This window comes from Amphiprion ocellaris, chromosome 18 (genome assembly GCF_022539595.1).
Source record: "Amphiprion ocellaris isolate individual 3 ecotype Okinawa chromosome 18, ASM2253959v1, whole genome shotgun sequence".
Taxonomy (NCBI): Eukaryota; Metazoa; Chordata; class Actinopteri; family Pomacentridae; genus Amphiprion; species Amphiprion ocellaris.
This window is the reverse complement of record NC_072783.1, coordinates 18,195,707-18,211,221: the sequence shown is the minus strand read 5'-3', so window position 1 is coordinate 18,211,221 and position 15,515 is coordinate 18,195,707. Positions and strand designations below refer to the sequence as shown.

Genomic DNA, 15,515 nt, shown 5'->3' with positions numbered 1-15,515 from the left:
CCTGAAAATCTCATCCAAATCCATTGCTAATAGATAGACAAACAGACAAACAACCGTATGCAGATTGTCGCATAACTCCGCCGCATTCCTTGGCGGAGTAATAATGTTGAGCAAACGTAACTTTATTATGTGCAACGGATAAGTTATTTTGTTAATGCAACAATTTCTTCTCAGTGCAAGTTATCAGAAAGAATTCCATACAATTTGTGTCAAATTGTCTATGGTCTATGGTCCTGATGAATGGCTTCCTCCTGACCTAAACACTGACATAACTACCTCTGTTTTGTGATATTACTGTAAAAATCACATGCAAAAAGTTTAAAATGCATAGACATGACCTGGAAAATGTGCCTGAAGTGGTGTGCTATTTATATGCTTGCTTATCTTATGATATCCTATTACAGCGAACAACAGGGGGATATTGTACCAATCAACTTACAACACTCCTTTCCCTGTAGAACACTATATGAAGACATTATCACTGCAAATTGCCTTTTTATGCCAGTTTTGACCAAATAAAAACACAAGCCAAAAATAAAAAAAATCAGTTTTGTGTTAGGTAGGAGTAATTCTAACATGTTTCTCTGAGATTTGTGGTTAACAAGTGCTGGATATCAAACAAACATGTGTGTGTGTCAATAAAATGCCGGGGGCAGCTGAACTAGGACACTGCTCACTGTAACCTGACCACTTAACTATGGTTTGTCATGTAATAAGTTCCCCAGGTGCCGCGCTCACACAAACACACACAAACATTATCTGACCCATTTTTAAGTATAGCAGGACATGAGCATTCAAATACCTCCCTTATGCCTCCCTCGTACATCTACACACAAATATTCACACCCAAACACACAACACACAGTGGGCAAAACTGACCTGTTGAATTAGACATGTGGTGCTGCTGGCCCTGTTTTCTGCCCGAAGAGAGGCTGTAAATGCCCAAGTTATATAACAGTTTTCATTATGTATGCTCATTTAAAAACCACAGGTAAGGTGGGATAGAAAGGGATTATATAAACAAATCTGTTTGGTTTTGAATAGAAAACCAGCTGTAACTGGCCTTCAGAACAATATACTAACCTCATTTTTGACCTCAAAGTGACTACCGGTAACCCGCTCCGATTTGAAAGCCAAGCGTAACATCTTTTTTTTTTTATTTCCAAGTTCCTGCGTCACTGTTGTTTGATTATGGTTATGAAAATGTACAACTTTGATTTGGCTGAAGAGTAGTGATAGTGCCGTGGTGGTCTGGAGGTTAGATAAGTGAGTTTGTGATCAGAGTTGCAAGCAGGCGGCCGACACGTTAACACTATGTGTAATTTGATTTTGTTTGGATCTTTGTTTCTGGTCCTGTGCCATTGATCTGAATCATCAGGTCACAGTGACTCAAAGGGGCTTAATATAGAAAGAATAAGACGCACTGTATCACAACATACACCCACAGGCTGGGTCCTCATGTGTCTGTTTGTGTTCTTCCACAGTGGGAGGAATGACAAAGGAAACGTGATGCAGTCGTGGTTGACCATAAAACAAACCCCACACATACACTCATTCTAGGCATCTTAAAATCAGCACAAAAGTGAAATTAAAGTAAATAATTAAAAGTCTTACCTCACAACTTGGAAGCAGCTAATCAGAAATGCAAACAGTTTTAGGGAGCTACAGTATGTCAGATCGACATTGGAAATGAGGTACTACAGTTTTTTACGTGGATCACTGACCTTTTAGTTGTGCACTGAAAGGAGCAAAATGTACACCAATCAGAGACAATATTAAAAGCACCAAGTGAGCACCAGTAATTAACTTGTTACAATGCAATGATCACTGGGAACCTTGGCTCATGGTGTTCATATGGATGTTACTCTGACACCAAGCGTAACACTGCTGCATACCAAGCTCATCCCCCATTTCAATAGCAATTTCAGAAGGTAGTGTTGGCAGTGGCAGCTGTTTTGGTAACTCTGGGCAGGTGCAAGGTGGCTCAAAATCTTATAAATGCCCTTAAGCAGCCTTTAAAGCTTTCTATTATTGTTGTGTAGGATCCAATAGCTTTAACTGCGGCGTTAACTCAGATTGCAGCAAAACAACAATAAACAGAAGTTACAGAATGCAACTCACATTCTGTGAGCACACAGGAAAGAAAAAAATAGAGGTCTGTTTTGTGCATTTATGTGGTCAGAAAAAAAACTGCTATTCAACAAGAACATTGAGAGGGAAGAAAAAGTCTTGCTCGTTGTCCTCTCTGAGTTAGCCAATCAGAGTCTCAGCCAACACAACATTTTTTTTTTAGTGCCACTCAGAAGTACCTAACCTGGAGTAGGACAGTCCTGACATAGGTTCCAGCTTCTGAGGTTGGAACATGAACAAAGGTTTGGTCATACCTAAAATGGCTTGAAAGTTTCTGCAGTAGAAAACTATTAGACAGATGTTTTTAATGTTAAGACTGATTTGTGTATGTCCACTGGTTGTTCCAGTCAACATTTTAGATACATAGCAGTTTGTTTTGCAGTCTGCTGTTTTGTAAAGTCATGCAAGATGTTTCTGATATAACCCAAACTAAAATATTAATCTTTCAAATGGGGTTATATCATCTAAGTTAGCTAAAATGTTAAGCTGAGCATGGAATAAAAGTCCTAAAATAGAATGCATGAAATTGTTAGAAAAAAAAATCCATCTCCATGACAATTGAGACAGTTTTTGCCACTGATGAATACCATGTGACACCATGGTTATGAACCTGGAAAAGCTCAGTAAGTGGACCCTGCAGTGGAAACAAATATAGTACTCTGGAAAAAAAAAACCAAAAACCCTCCTGTTTCCAAGATCAAGAATGAACTCTGATACATAACAGACCCAAGCACTGCTATTCTAGTGCTGGAGCTTCACTCTATAGGTGCTGGAAGAAAGGCCATACATTTATTAAACTCAATGTTTATCCAATTGGGACCATAGATTTGTTCTGAAAATTAACTGCAACATACTATATCTATTTAATTACGACATTCATCCATCCATCACAATATTAAAATCACCCAACATTTTTGTGGATCCCTTTGTCAGCCACAAAAACTACTCTGACCTGTTGGGCATTGGACTGGGACATCTCAGAGTGTCCTGTGGTGTCTGGCGCCAGGAAGTTGGCAGTGGATCCTTTGGGTTGCCTGGGCAACCATCATAGCTTGCGCTTGTTGCAGTACATTCTGCATTTACTCGATGAAATTGGAATCTTGGAAGTTTGGAGGCTGTGTCACAGCCCTTAGCTCTTTGTTGGGTTCCTTGAGCAATTCCTGAGCAGGTTTTGTGGGTTTGCAAAGCACACCGTCCCATTGGGGGAGGCCGCCAAATGTTTGGGAATGCGACTGCCATCGAGGGGTGTGCTTGGTCTGCAACAACGTTTATGTGGGTGGTAAATATCAAACTAACATTCACATGAATGCTAGAACCCAAGGATTCACAGCAGAACATTGCATTAAAATGAAAGGATCTATGTTATTCACCTGTCCTATCAGTGGTTTTAATGCCGTGCCTCAATGTATTTCTTGTTGATACTTTGGCCTGCCATTGGGGAAAACTTTTCCAATTAGAAAAGCCTATCCTCTGAGGACCACGACTGTGTTACAAACAGTGGAAAATACCTCCAGATGGCCATAGACATCCATAGAAAATGCTGTGATGATGATTGCTTTCGAGATCCACTACTAACCATTCAGAAGTGACCAATGAAATGGTCAGGTCAGCCTGTCCTCCTTACTGATGGGTAGTAGTTCCAACAGGAGGAGTCCATCCAGTTTTCAGATGCTATGAAGTCCACCTAAAAGCCACTCATACACTTGCTGATGCTTGATATGCTAAAGGGGAGGCTGCTCAATCTGCCTTTCTGACAGCAGATATTTTGACTTGTAATAGCAGGAAAGCACCAATTTTACAAAAAACAGTTAGCGTGACACCAACATCAATACTCAGACATTGATAGTGAAGCAGGTCAAAAAAATTCAGCTATCATTAAATTTAAAATGTACACCTGTGCAGTTTCTATTGTAAAATGTCCTCCAGCCTGCTGTCAGAGCAGCTGTGCACCTGCCAATCTGTTATGACTAAAAGGAAACCAACACTTGTGTCTTGTGTGCTATGGAGTTGCTTGTAAATCCTGTGTGAGATTGCTTGTGGTTTGACGTTAAAATGTAACACATTTTAGGGAAAATTAATAATTCGACAAATTATTTGTCCCAACATCCATATTATATTCTAAAGCCATCAAAAAAATTGCACATTTTCAAACAGAATTCCCTTTTTTCCTTTAAATACAAAAACTTAATATTAAGCATCAAAATTTATAGATTTATTACTCCACCAAGAAACGCGGCGGAGTTATGTGACATTAGTTTGTTTGTTTGTCTGTCTGTTAGCAACATTATTTAAAAATGGACTGGATTGGATGAAATTTTCAGGGAAGGTCAGAAATGACACAAGGACCAAATGATAAGATTTTGGCAGTGATGCGGCTTATAGTCTGGATCCACGGATTTGTGAAGGATTTCCCTATCATTGCGAGATAGCGACATGCATCACTGTAACTATGACAACAGGTGAACACTATGTCAGCTGCCTGCTGATGATCACATGATTGCGATCCTACTACAAATCTACTGCTGTGGACTTATCAGGATCTATTGTAACAATTGATTAAATTGTGGGGGTGTTTTTGAGTCCCATCAATTCTGAAACATATTTAGGTCACGCGATTTGGTATCAGTATATAACGTACACATGCATAATAATAATAATTAGCCTTTATTTGTCACAAATACATGACTGTGAAATGTTGCTTTTCGCATATCCCAATCGGGGTTAGAGCGCGGGGTCACAATCGAGCCTTTGCAGTAGCTGCTCCTAATCTCACTTTACCTTTTAATTTTGAGAACTTCTAAAGGCTTTAAAAATGCTTAAGCCAAAGAAGAAGACCCTCCTCTTCTCATTCCATTTAAGTAGAGTTTGAGACCTTGACTTCATATCTAACTGTGCTGCATCTTGTATTTTCCTGTATTTTGTCGGTTTTCTATTCAGAATTGTCTTTCAGATGTTGTTTTAGATGCATTTAGGTCTTATGGGTTGCTATATAGAATTGTACAGCACTTTGGTTCAGCCTCTGTTGTTTCAATGTGCTTTCTGAAAACATGACTTGACCTAGTTAAATGTCCAGGTTTGCAAATTAGTTTGGAAACAGTTTGGATATTCTGAAACAGTTTGTGTTCGATAGAGAACTTCAGTGTGTATACAAAGGTAAGGCCACGCTCTCATAGATCACTTAATGCATGTAATTATTTACTCTGCTGCAAAGCGATGTTCCCCAGTGGGAATAATGAACATTTTTCATGTTCCCAATTCAAATGCTGTCTGTTGCTGCAAATAGTTGAAGAATGAAACACGCCAGCAATCATTGTGATTGGTTTTCTCAGACCACACACAAAGCAGACTCCTTCACAGCGGCATGTATAAATCGACTCCTGTCATCCCCTGCTGCCTCCCCTCTGCTGTCACAGTTGGGGATGCGTTTCAGATGGAGTGATGGACTGAGGGCATTTCAGTACAGTGATGGGCAAACATGGTGCTGGGGCTGAGACGATCCGTCTGGGTCTCAGAGATGAATCACTCAACTGACCTAGAAACGTGACACCAGCTCTTGCCAAATGGCCATAATGATGATGTTGTACTCGTGTTTATTTGATGCAATGCCAAACAGTATTCAGTAGCACAAGACAAGAAAACAAGCATGTTTGTCTCAGCAGTAGATGTGCATATATTTGCATGTGCCTTTTAAGGGCGTGAAAATATTTGTTCACATGCATACAAATGAGCATGGTTGTGTAAACTGGCAAAATTTGTCAGGGTTCATGTGTCTTTCCTCACGTAGGTGCACTATATGTCCAAGACAGGATGAACCATTTGTGTGCAAGTCTTTCCCCCTTTTTTCCCAAGTCACATGTAAATCCTGACCTTCATTTATATCTAAAGAATGATGATTTCTATTGCATGTAAAAGGTGCTTGTTATGGCCTTGGGCCGCTGCGCTCCTCCTCCTATCTTGATTTCTATCGTGAACAGCTGTGAGTAGTCTGCCATCGACCATCCTTCTTCCGTGGCTCTGTGGTTGTGCCCACCTGCAGTCTGAGGAACTGCCGGGTTGGTTCAGGATGAGAGGACTCCTGCTACCATGCTGACGGAGAGAGCTGTCAGAAGGCTCATTCATTCAGTATGTTGGTGGCAACTCATGGGTGAAGCTGAGCTGCCCGGTGTTGTGGTATTTGTGAACATAGTGTCCGTGGGGGAGCTGAATGCCAGCAATTAGTAGTACCAGTCACAGATTCCTTGTTAGTTTAGATAGGGGTGCTGCAGCGTTGTATTTTTGGGTTATGTGAGTTCTGTACGTTAGTTCTCCGTTATACTTTTTCCTTTTACTTGTTCAGCAATTGCTAGGCAAGTTCGCTTTCGGTTATGTTTGGTTCTTTCATTTCATTTTTTTTCTTTTGCATTTAACTCCCTCATTGTTTGTTATCTTCATGTACACCTTTGCCTTTCAAAATAAATCACGGCCCGTCACTCTATAATGCAGTTTCCTGTTAGTTCTTTCCTCTTTTTTTTTTACCACCCGACTACCCTAGACAGTTGGGTTGTAACAGTGCTCTAATATGCTATTCTTCTTGCCCTTTGTATGCATAAAAACTGCAGTTGATTGTATTTTATACAATGGCAAGACTAAGAGCCGACAGCTCTGCTCATGGCTCTGTATCCTGACACAACTGTGTTTTGAGCTAAATGCTCAAAAAAATGAGCTAAAAACTAAAATACGCACGATCACAGAGCAAACAATGTGATGTGTAGCATGTATAATGCTTACCTGTTTTAGTTAAGACTGTTGGCATGCTAAAAGCTCGCCAAATAAATCACCAAAGTCATCCACAGATGCTGAATCATTTAACTCAAAGCCTTAAATGTACCTATAGGGTTTCAGTGGTGATAAACCTCTTCAAATTGGATGCACCAAACGGCATTAAAGGGCAAAGCATGATGGCACAATAGCAAGCGGCCGAACAGCAAGGAGTTTTGTTCCAGAGCTCCAGTTTTTACAAGTTTTCATGTGCAAAATACAGCTCACCAAAATCACAACAAGACAAAGAGCAGAGCGAGAGCTTCAGCCTGACCCCCTCCTTGTCACACACCACACTGATCGCTCACCTGGCTTTTATCGTCTCCCCCCACCTCAGAGACCTGCCCACACTTCTATTTAAAAAAAACACTCTATAATTAAACATCCTTTACACTAAAAATACATAATGCAATCAACAGCCTGATACAAATGAAAGAAAACACATAATAAACCAAAGAAATACTAAACGAAGACCAAACTCAGCAAAAATCCCCATGTAACCCCCTCCCCTCTCTCCTCTCTGATCTCTCAATTCAGCCTAATCAAGGAAGTGACAACTGCTGGCATCTTCATGTGTGCACTCCATGAAACACGCCCCCTGAAGTAAAGCTCAACAGAGTGAGAGGTTAACAGGTTTTCCCCAACACAAAACAAAATAATAAATAGACTTGTATCAGTCTGTTGTCCAACTGTCAACAAGCATGTGTACTTTCACCTTAGTGAGGGAGATGCTTTCCAGCTCCCTCACAATACCCCTCCTGATTTTACAAGAGGAAATACCCAAATCACAATCATTCCTTTGCTGGAAACAGTACATATTTGTACTAAATTCCATGGTAACACATTAAACAGCTATGGACATATGTGAATATGGACAAAAGTGGTTGACAGACTGATGCCATCCACAGAACCAGACCTTTAGCATGGTTGAAATTGGAAAAATAGAATCAAATTTTGAAAAGATATTTTTTTCAAATATTAACAAAAAAACCCCCTTTCATGTCAAAATGAAAACATATTTCTGCAGAATAATGTCAGACAATTAAATCTATAAAATGTGAAACAAGTGATGCACACGTATTTATCGCCTTTAAAATGATTCACCTAATTCAAACACTGGTGGAGCCATTTGGTCCCCGATGTCACACAATTAGTGAACTGGAGATCATTTGAATTCAGTGAATGTGTCTCATGTGACCGTAGTATGAAGAAACATGTATGTGAAAGGTTCAGTCACTGGTGAATCACTGACAGCAACTCCATCAAAAGTTTTTTAAAAAGTGAATGAATAAAAGAAAATTTCCAGTTCACAGAATAGCGACGCCTACGATTCCTCTGAAGGCATTTCAAGCTTCAGTGGCTAATAGGTGAAAGACCGCGCATAGAGCAAGTTTTGCCTGTTCTTCAGAGTAAAGAGAAAGTCACCGTTGAAAAAAGCTCGCGTTAAATCGAGACTGGACTCATAAGTCAACTAGAAGAAGGTTCTTTTGTCTTGTGAGATTGTTGGCTCTCCAACAGGAAATCGTTACAGGCTGCACTCTCCAACAACCGTGTAAATATTGGCTGATTGGATGAACACTTTACTCGTTGTATGCCTGCACCCATCCAACATGGGGGTGTGTTTAGAAACTTTAGGTTATATTCAATAACAGAGCAGTTTATATACATGTGTTTCTGAAGGCGATGCAGCTGCTGAATGTCTTCGTTTTAGATTAACAAAGGTTAGTTTAAATGTTTCTTCTGAAGTTTCCTTGTCTTTTAAATGCTACCTTGCAAATTTTTAAAACAGATTTATAGTTAAAAATTTGACACCTACAGTCAAAACCCAGGTTTTTAGAGTGATGTCATGGTGAGGGTGTGGCACTGGTCACAATCAAACTGTATTCGGCGCAAAATTGCCTCTTTCATAGCTGTGTTTGATACTTACCAAGAAAGGTTCCAGTGAATCCCAGAGCCAGGAAGCTGCTGACCACCAGCAGAGTCCCTAGCACCATGAGAGCTATCCCAGCGTAGAAAACATCTGTCCTGTCCATAACTCCCCATCTGGCCTGGGCCCTCATTGCCACCGTCATACTGGAGAGAAAACAAACCACATTTGCCTTTATTTAACTAGTCTATACAGGGGAAGGATAATACAACATCATTCAAAAGCACAGTTAAAAAAAATCAAAATTCACAGTGTATTATTTTAAGACCCATAGAATATATTACTTTCATATACCTCTCATATTGCTGTCTGAACTGAGAACATGAAGTATACAATAGAACTGAACATGTTATACAACTGACTTTTTATGTCAAACTAAATGAATTCTTTTCACATAATGTTTTCAAAATATATGAACAATACTGTTGGAATACTTCACAAAGCTGTGCGGGAAAATGGCACACGTATGTATCTGATTCTGTTGAAAAATTAATGTTTAAAAAAAGTTGTTAAGGACAAATTAATTGGAAAATAGTGGCAGATGATACTGAAGTTTACAGTGTTTACTGTTGATACTCTGGTCCTTGACCTCAAGGAGGAGTAAACAAAGACAGAACAACAGAGGTGAACAAAGACAGTAGCGATCCAATTCAATACTGATATGATGGACACTGAATTCCAGTACAATTGTTCTGACCTAATTTCACCAAAACTACTTCAGTGCTGAGCTCAATAATACTGAAGCGCATTATATAAAGTTTTATGGTTGTGTTACAGTTGTTTTGTTCAATAGAATCACCTATTAGAAACTAACCCAGTGTAAAATTTAATATTCTACTATAGCAACACATTTGATTTGGAAGAACTGTGTCAAATGACTTATTGTGAACTGTTTGGTTCTCTTCCTTCTTTTAACATTCACCTAAACCCTTGAACACTGAAAATTCCAATGAACCGTTATTTAATTTAGAGTACACTGAGATACAAAGGCTCATTTACAATGTAGCTGAGTAAGAAAAAAGGATGTAGACACACAAATAATTAACTTTTCTCACACAAGAAAAGCACTCAGAGAGCGCAGTACTCCGCCAAGGCTGTTCAGTCTTTGTATCATTTCTGACGGATGAAATCTTTAATAAAAAATGACCTTGCGCTGAGCACATGTGCATGTTACGCAGCGGGCGGTGGGAACTGATGGGACTTGGAAACACTCTCACAATATAATTAATTGTTCCTTGTATCATTTCATATGGATAAGTCCCAGTTGATTTGTAGTAGTATCACAATCATGTGCTCGTAGTGTTCACTTGTCATAGTTACAGTGACGCCGTGCCTCTATCTTGTAATGATACAGAAATCTTTAACAAATCCATGGATCCAGATTATAAGCCGCATCACTGCCAAAATCTATTGAGGTGGTCCTTGTGTCATTTCTGACCTTCCCTGAAAATTCCATCCAAATCCGTTAATAATGTCAGATAATTGAGTAATGTTGTGCACAGAAAGACAGATTCACAGACGGAAGGACAAACGTATGCTGATCGTCAAATAACTCAACTCCTTGGCAGAGTGGGGGAAAAAGAGACCGAAAGGGCAATTTTAGGAAAACTAAAGCACTAGTAAAGCACTCAGAGAGCTCAGTACTCTACCAAGGCTGCTCAGTCATATCATTTCCAACAGATGAAATCTTGAAAAAATTTGTGGCAGAAATCATGGCACCATAGACTGTGGCCATTTAATACTGAAGCAAAACAAATTAATATTAATGTAAACATCTGAATTGCATTGCATTTAGTGGAAAGTTTGATAAAAATTACTCCAGCTTTAGGTTGTTCTGCGGGTCATTCCAGGTTGCAGGTGAAGAATGACTAAAACTGGATGTTCCAAGCTCAGTGAAAACAGACGGTATCCGAGGCACAATCCAATCATTTGAGCATGTAAATAGTAAGAGACTTAGAGATAAATAAATCTCAGAGTATATCAGGCCTCGCCAAGACTGAGGGCCACTCAATAGCATACAGCTCACAGTGATTAGCTTTATAATTATCACTAATGATAAACCCACAACATCCAAGGGCTCAAGCGTCACAGCTGATGCATGCATGCATGCATAAAACGTCACCATAATCCAGCATTGATAGCAATTAAGGTGATTGTGAGCTCTTGAAAAACACCACAAAGTTGACAACCACTGACTAAACCATTTGTGCTAAACGACAGACATAGTCTGAATTTACTAACGAACTGTTTAAGGTTTGTACTAGCTGAGGATGCATGGGTTGTGCAACTTTTCTCATGTTTCTCTCAGCATTTTTGCAACAGCATTTAAACATAAAAGCTCTTTTAACATGCAAGGTTTGTACATGAAGATCATTATTTTCTTCTAGGTATGACTACTAATTTCTCAGAAGACAGTAGCCACACAAGTGAACAAACAGTAGCTTCTCCTACCTATAATGCAGGCATTCCTTCATCACTGACAAGCACTGTGCAGGGCTGAGTCAAACACCACTGAATTGCTGTTTTAAGGGACTCATATAAGCCCAGTGGTTTTCATATTGACTTCCACCAGCCAAGCTCCTTCACTCACAGCATCTTGTTGTATCTACTCTCAGATATACATCGCTTTGGATAAAAGCATCTGCTAAATGAAACTGTAGAATTGTAGCATCTGTCAAAGATGCCGTACTCTGCCAAACCACACACTACCTCTGGCTGTCTCGCCCTTCTCTGCTTCCCTTCCAGTCTGCAGCCGGCTAAGTTGCCTGCTCGCTCTCTGGGTCCAGTTCATCCATGCATCAATCCATGATCTATACAGCATTTAATCCTCATTAGGGTCGTAAAGAAATATAGGATGAATTGCTAACAAAAGACAAAGCACACGATTCCTGATCGAACCGCACATTTTAATGTATGATTTGTATGGGCTTTCTTCACGCTGCCAGACAAGTTAGGTGCCAAAAATCACGTTGGAAGAACCTAAAATGAGAATAAGCCTGAGGAATAGCAATGCTTTAATGTTTTGCATTGAAAAACACGTAATAATGACGTGAAAGCTGAAGAGAAACTGATCCCCTGCGTCACTTAACTTGAACTGGTAGTGTAGCAGTTTTGACCTTTTGGAGATCATTTTTCTGGAGGGCCACCGAGAGAATTTCAGTCATTCAGTGAATCACTAGCTGGGCCTCCGTGTGTTTCATTTGGAAATTCAGACCTAGCGTACCCTACATTTTCTAAATCAGAAGTATGAGACCCATCGCTGGACTCGCACTGAAAACAAACAAGAAGCAAGTCTCCGTTTATCACACTGACTCTGGCGGACCACAAAGCCATCACTCACTGCAGATAAAAAATCAAGCTGTTCATTTCTATGACATACCCACCACACATTCTAACGCATCTAATGTATGTGCGTGTGAGTGTGGTGAATGCAGGAAAAAGGACGCTTGTTTGTGAGAGTGCATTTAACTTTGTTTGACGTCACACTCAGCCGCTATCTGAACTGACAGATAATGTGAGGGCTGTGTGTTGTGTAAGTGGTCATACAGTAAAAGCATTTTCATTTTGTAGCCACTTTACCTACGACGCCTGGATAGAGAGTCTCTGAAAGGGCAAGCGTCGGCTTTAAAAGGGGCTCAATTTGGTTTCAGCGCTGCCAGCATGAACAGGCCGAACCTGCGGAGTGCTGACTGCTAATGTGCTAATGTGATGGATTAAACTTTGAAGCATTTATTGCTAGAGTTCATCTTTGCTCACAGTTCAGACAATTAGCACTTGAAATGCGATGACATTGAATAACTGTCTCAAGCTTCAGTATTGCTCCACGGTCTGCTCGGCTTATACTGTACTATACAATTAACAGTTATAAAATCCATCCATCCTGTATCTACACACCACTTTATCCTCATTGGGGTCGTGGGGGAGCTGGAGTCTATCCCAGCTAACTTAGGGTGAGGGCAGTGGACACCAGGGGCAGGTCACTAGTCTATCACAGGGCTACATATACAGACGAACAATCACATTCACATTCACACCTACCGACAATTTAGAGTTATCAATTAACATCAGCATGTTTCTGGACTGAGGGAGGAAGCTAGAGTACCCAGAGAAAACTCATGCATTCATAGAGAGAACATACAAACTCCATATACAAAGATCCTGGGAAGGCCGGGATGCAAACCGGGAATCTTCTAGCTGCAAGGTGACAGTGCTAACCACCAAGCCACTGTGCAGCCCTGTTACCAAACTAACCCAGTCTAATAATTTTTTCACAGTCATTTAGATTTTTAACGTAATTATGTATTGAATGTTGGAAAGTATTTCCATTTAATAAAAACAGAGTGAAACAGAATGTTTGCTGTTTTTGATTGAAGAATGATTTTAGCAACTACATCTCTGTCAGTTAAAAGGCGTGCAAGTGTTTCGTCACTATTTTGAAAATGGTTAATTGATGTATCTGGGGGTTCTGGAACAGCACTGAATTCAGATCTTTTTCTTTTTTTTCCTAATGCAATGATTGAAACAAGTTAGTCTAGGTGGCTAAAAGATGAAGACATCCTCTATTGTTGACCAAAACATGGCTGACATTTGATGTGATTTTTTCTGGAATTTTAACAAATGTATTTCACCCATATAAAACAGCAAATCACTAGAAATAAATTTCTAGTAGTAGTTCATTTCTGGCACTTCCATCTGAACACACCCTTGCCAGTCATTGCACCGTCCCTGCTTGTCACAATAAAGGGGCAAATGCCCACAGATGTTGTACCGCACATCTAGCTGTGGTTGTGAGGGTCTTGCGCTATAACGTTTCTTCTGAGATGGCTCGTGTTGAGGAGGAGGTTGATGGTTGGCCAGCTTTGAATGCGGGTTTGTTGACTCACTCAAACTGTGTGTGACTACTAGTTGAAACCTCCTTGTCATAATATCAGCTATCACATTGAAGCGTGACTCGTGGTGCCAGTGTCCTCTATGGCTGGGAAGGTGAAAACACAAAAAGTAGTATTGCAAGAAATCTTCAATCTCTTCAGAAATAGTCTTGATTGGATCCCCCAAGTGTTTTGAAGTTCTGAAATGTTGCCTTTACAGCATCAGGGGCTCAAAACTTGGATCGGGAACCTGGAATGCGTCAGTATCCTCATACTTCCAGATTCTCCTGCTTTTGTTTAGCCTTAGGGGCGAACTAGGGTCAGGACTGTCCTCTACTTCTACCAAGGAAATGGTTTGAGGACATTTTTCCCTCTTCTGCTCTTCTCATGGGAGTTGGTTTGATAGATGTGCTTGTTGAAGCAACTCCTTCTCATCCATAGAGTCAAAACAAGAGTCTCCAGTCTCTTAGGTTTGTCTGGGCTGATAATCAGGATCCTTTATACAGTCAGATTTTCTGGTATAAGGGCCAGAAAGGTGCATGGCCTAGCATCATAAAATGGCGAAATACCATACTTACATAAATATTTATTGATGAAATAGCATAATATCAACAGTAATGGTGTTTTTATTTCACAAAAATTGTGAATGGGTTTTTATTCCACATTTTTAAAAAATGTAATCATTGTAAATGTAAGCATCACCACTTTAACTACAAAAGGACAATTGAACCATTCAGTCAAGCATGTTTTTAGACAACTTTCACAGTTATTTCATCACATATAATAACATTGTATCAAAAGTTATCATATGAACATCAATTAATGGTCAGAAGTGTTATTTATTTTTTTTTTTTAAGCAAATAGTCAATTTTAATTAAATTTGCTTAGCTTCACTACCTTTACCATGAAATGCCAAATGAACCGTTTGGTAGAGCATGTTTTGCAAAAATTATTTGACCCTTTTAAATCTTTCTTTTTACGTTTCAAATGACACAGTTATGTTCAGTAACTCCTTAGGCATGATAATATGTCAAAAGTATTACTTTACCTTTGAAAATCACAGCAAACAGAGGCCTCATGTCAGGAGTGATTTTGTTTGTGCTAACTTCCTGTGAGCAGACTAACTTGCTCTGCATGCTATTTCAAAACAGAGTGGACTTTTTAGTATAATATACCTCAACTGAGTGGTAGAGATGGCTGAAACTGGTGGAATTAAGTAAAACATAATTTTCAATAAGATATAGTGAGTCAGAATGTGCTCTACCATTTGGTTGAGCAGAACGTTAAAGGGCTAAAGTGAAAACATGTCGTTCCTGCAGCAAACAAATTCGAACAATTAATTCTAAGGTTTAAGAAATGAAAAGTAGCAGCATATCAAAATATAACATGCATTATTTCCCAGGGGAATCTGAACTTTTGCATACAACTGTACTTTATCAGTTAGTGTGTGAACATTTATAAGGAAGAGTGACACTTTTACTCATTTAAAATGGCATTTACAACACCATAAAATGCAAAAAGTGAGACAGTCTGAATATTTACTGAAATAAATCAATGCCCTAATCTTTCTGAGTGGCTGTTTGCACAAAGGAATCTCAGTCATTAGATGCATCAGTAGGAGGAATAAATGAGATGTGAAGGAGGTTTTGTAGTCACTCGTGCTGGTACTGTTGGCTGTCTAACCTATTTTTTTGTCAGTTTCAACCTGTTTTGCGTTGTATGTATTTGTGTGCAGATAAGTGCAGCACCAAAACTGAAGTGAAGGTATCACATTTGATTTGTACTCTAGTCAA

General features: G+C 39.5%; 1 protein-coding gene across 1 annotated transcript in view; it reads right to left on the bottom strand.

Annotated features, from left to right (window-relative positions):
- pemt (phosphatidylethanolamine N-methyltransferase) overlaps window positions 1-15,515 on the bottom strand; it is a 96,226-nt gene that overhangs the window by 32,584 nt on the left and 48,127 nt on the right. Inside the window, exon 4 of the mRNA XM_023274868.3 lies at window positions 8,855-9,000. Within this exon, the coding sequence (XP_023130636.2) occupies window positions 8,855-9,000 (146 nt within the window). The remainder of the gene's footprint in view (window positions 1-8,854; window positions 9,001-15,515) is intronic.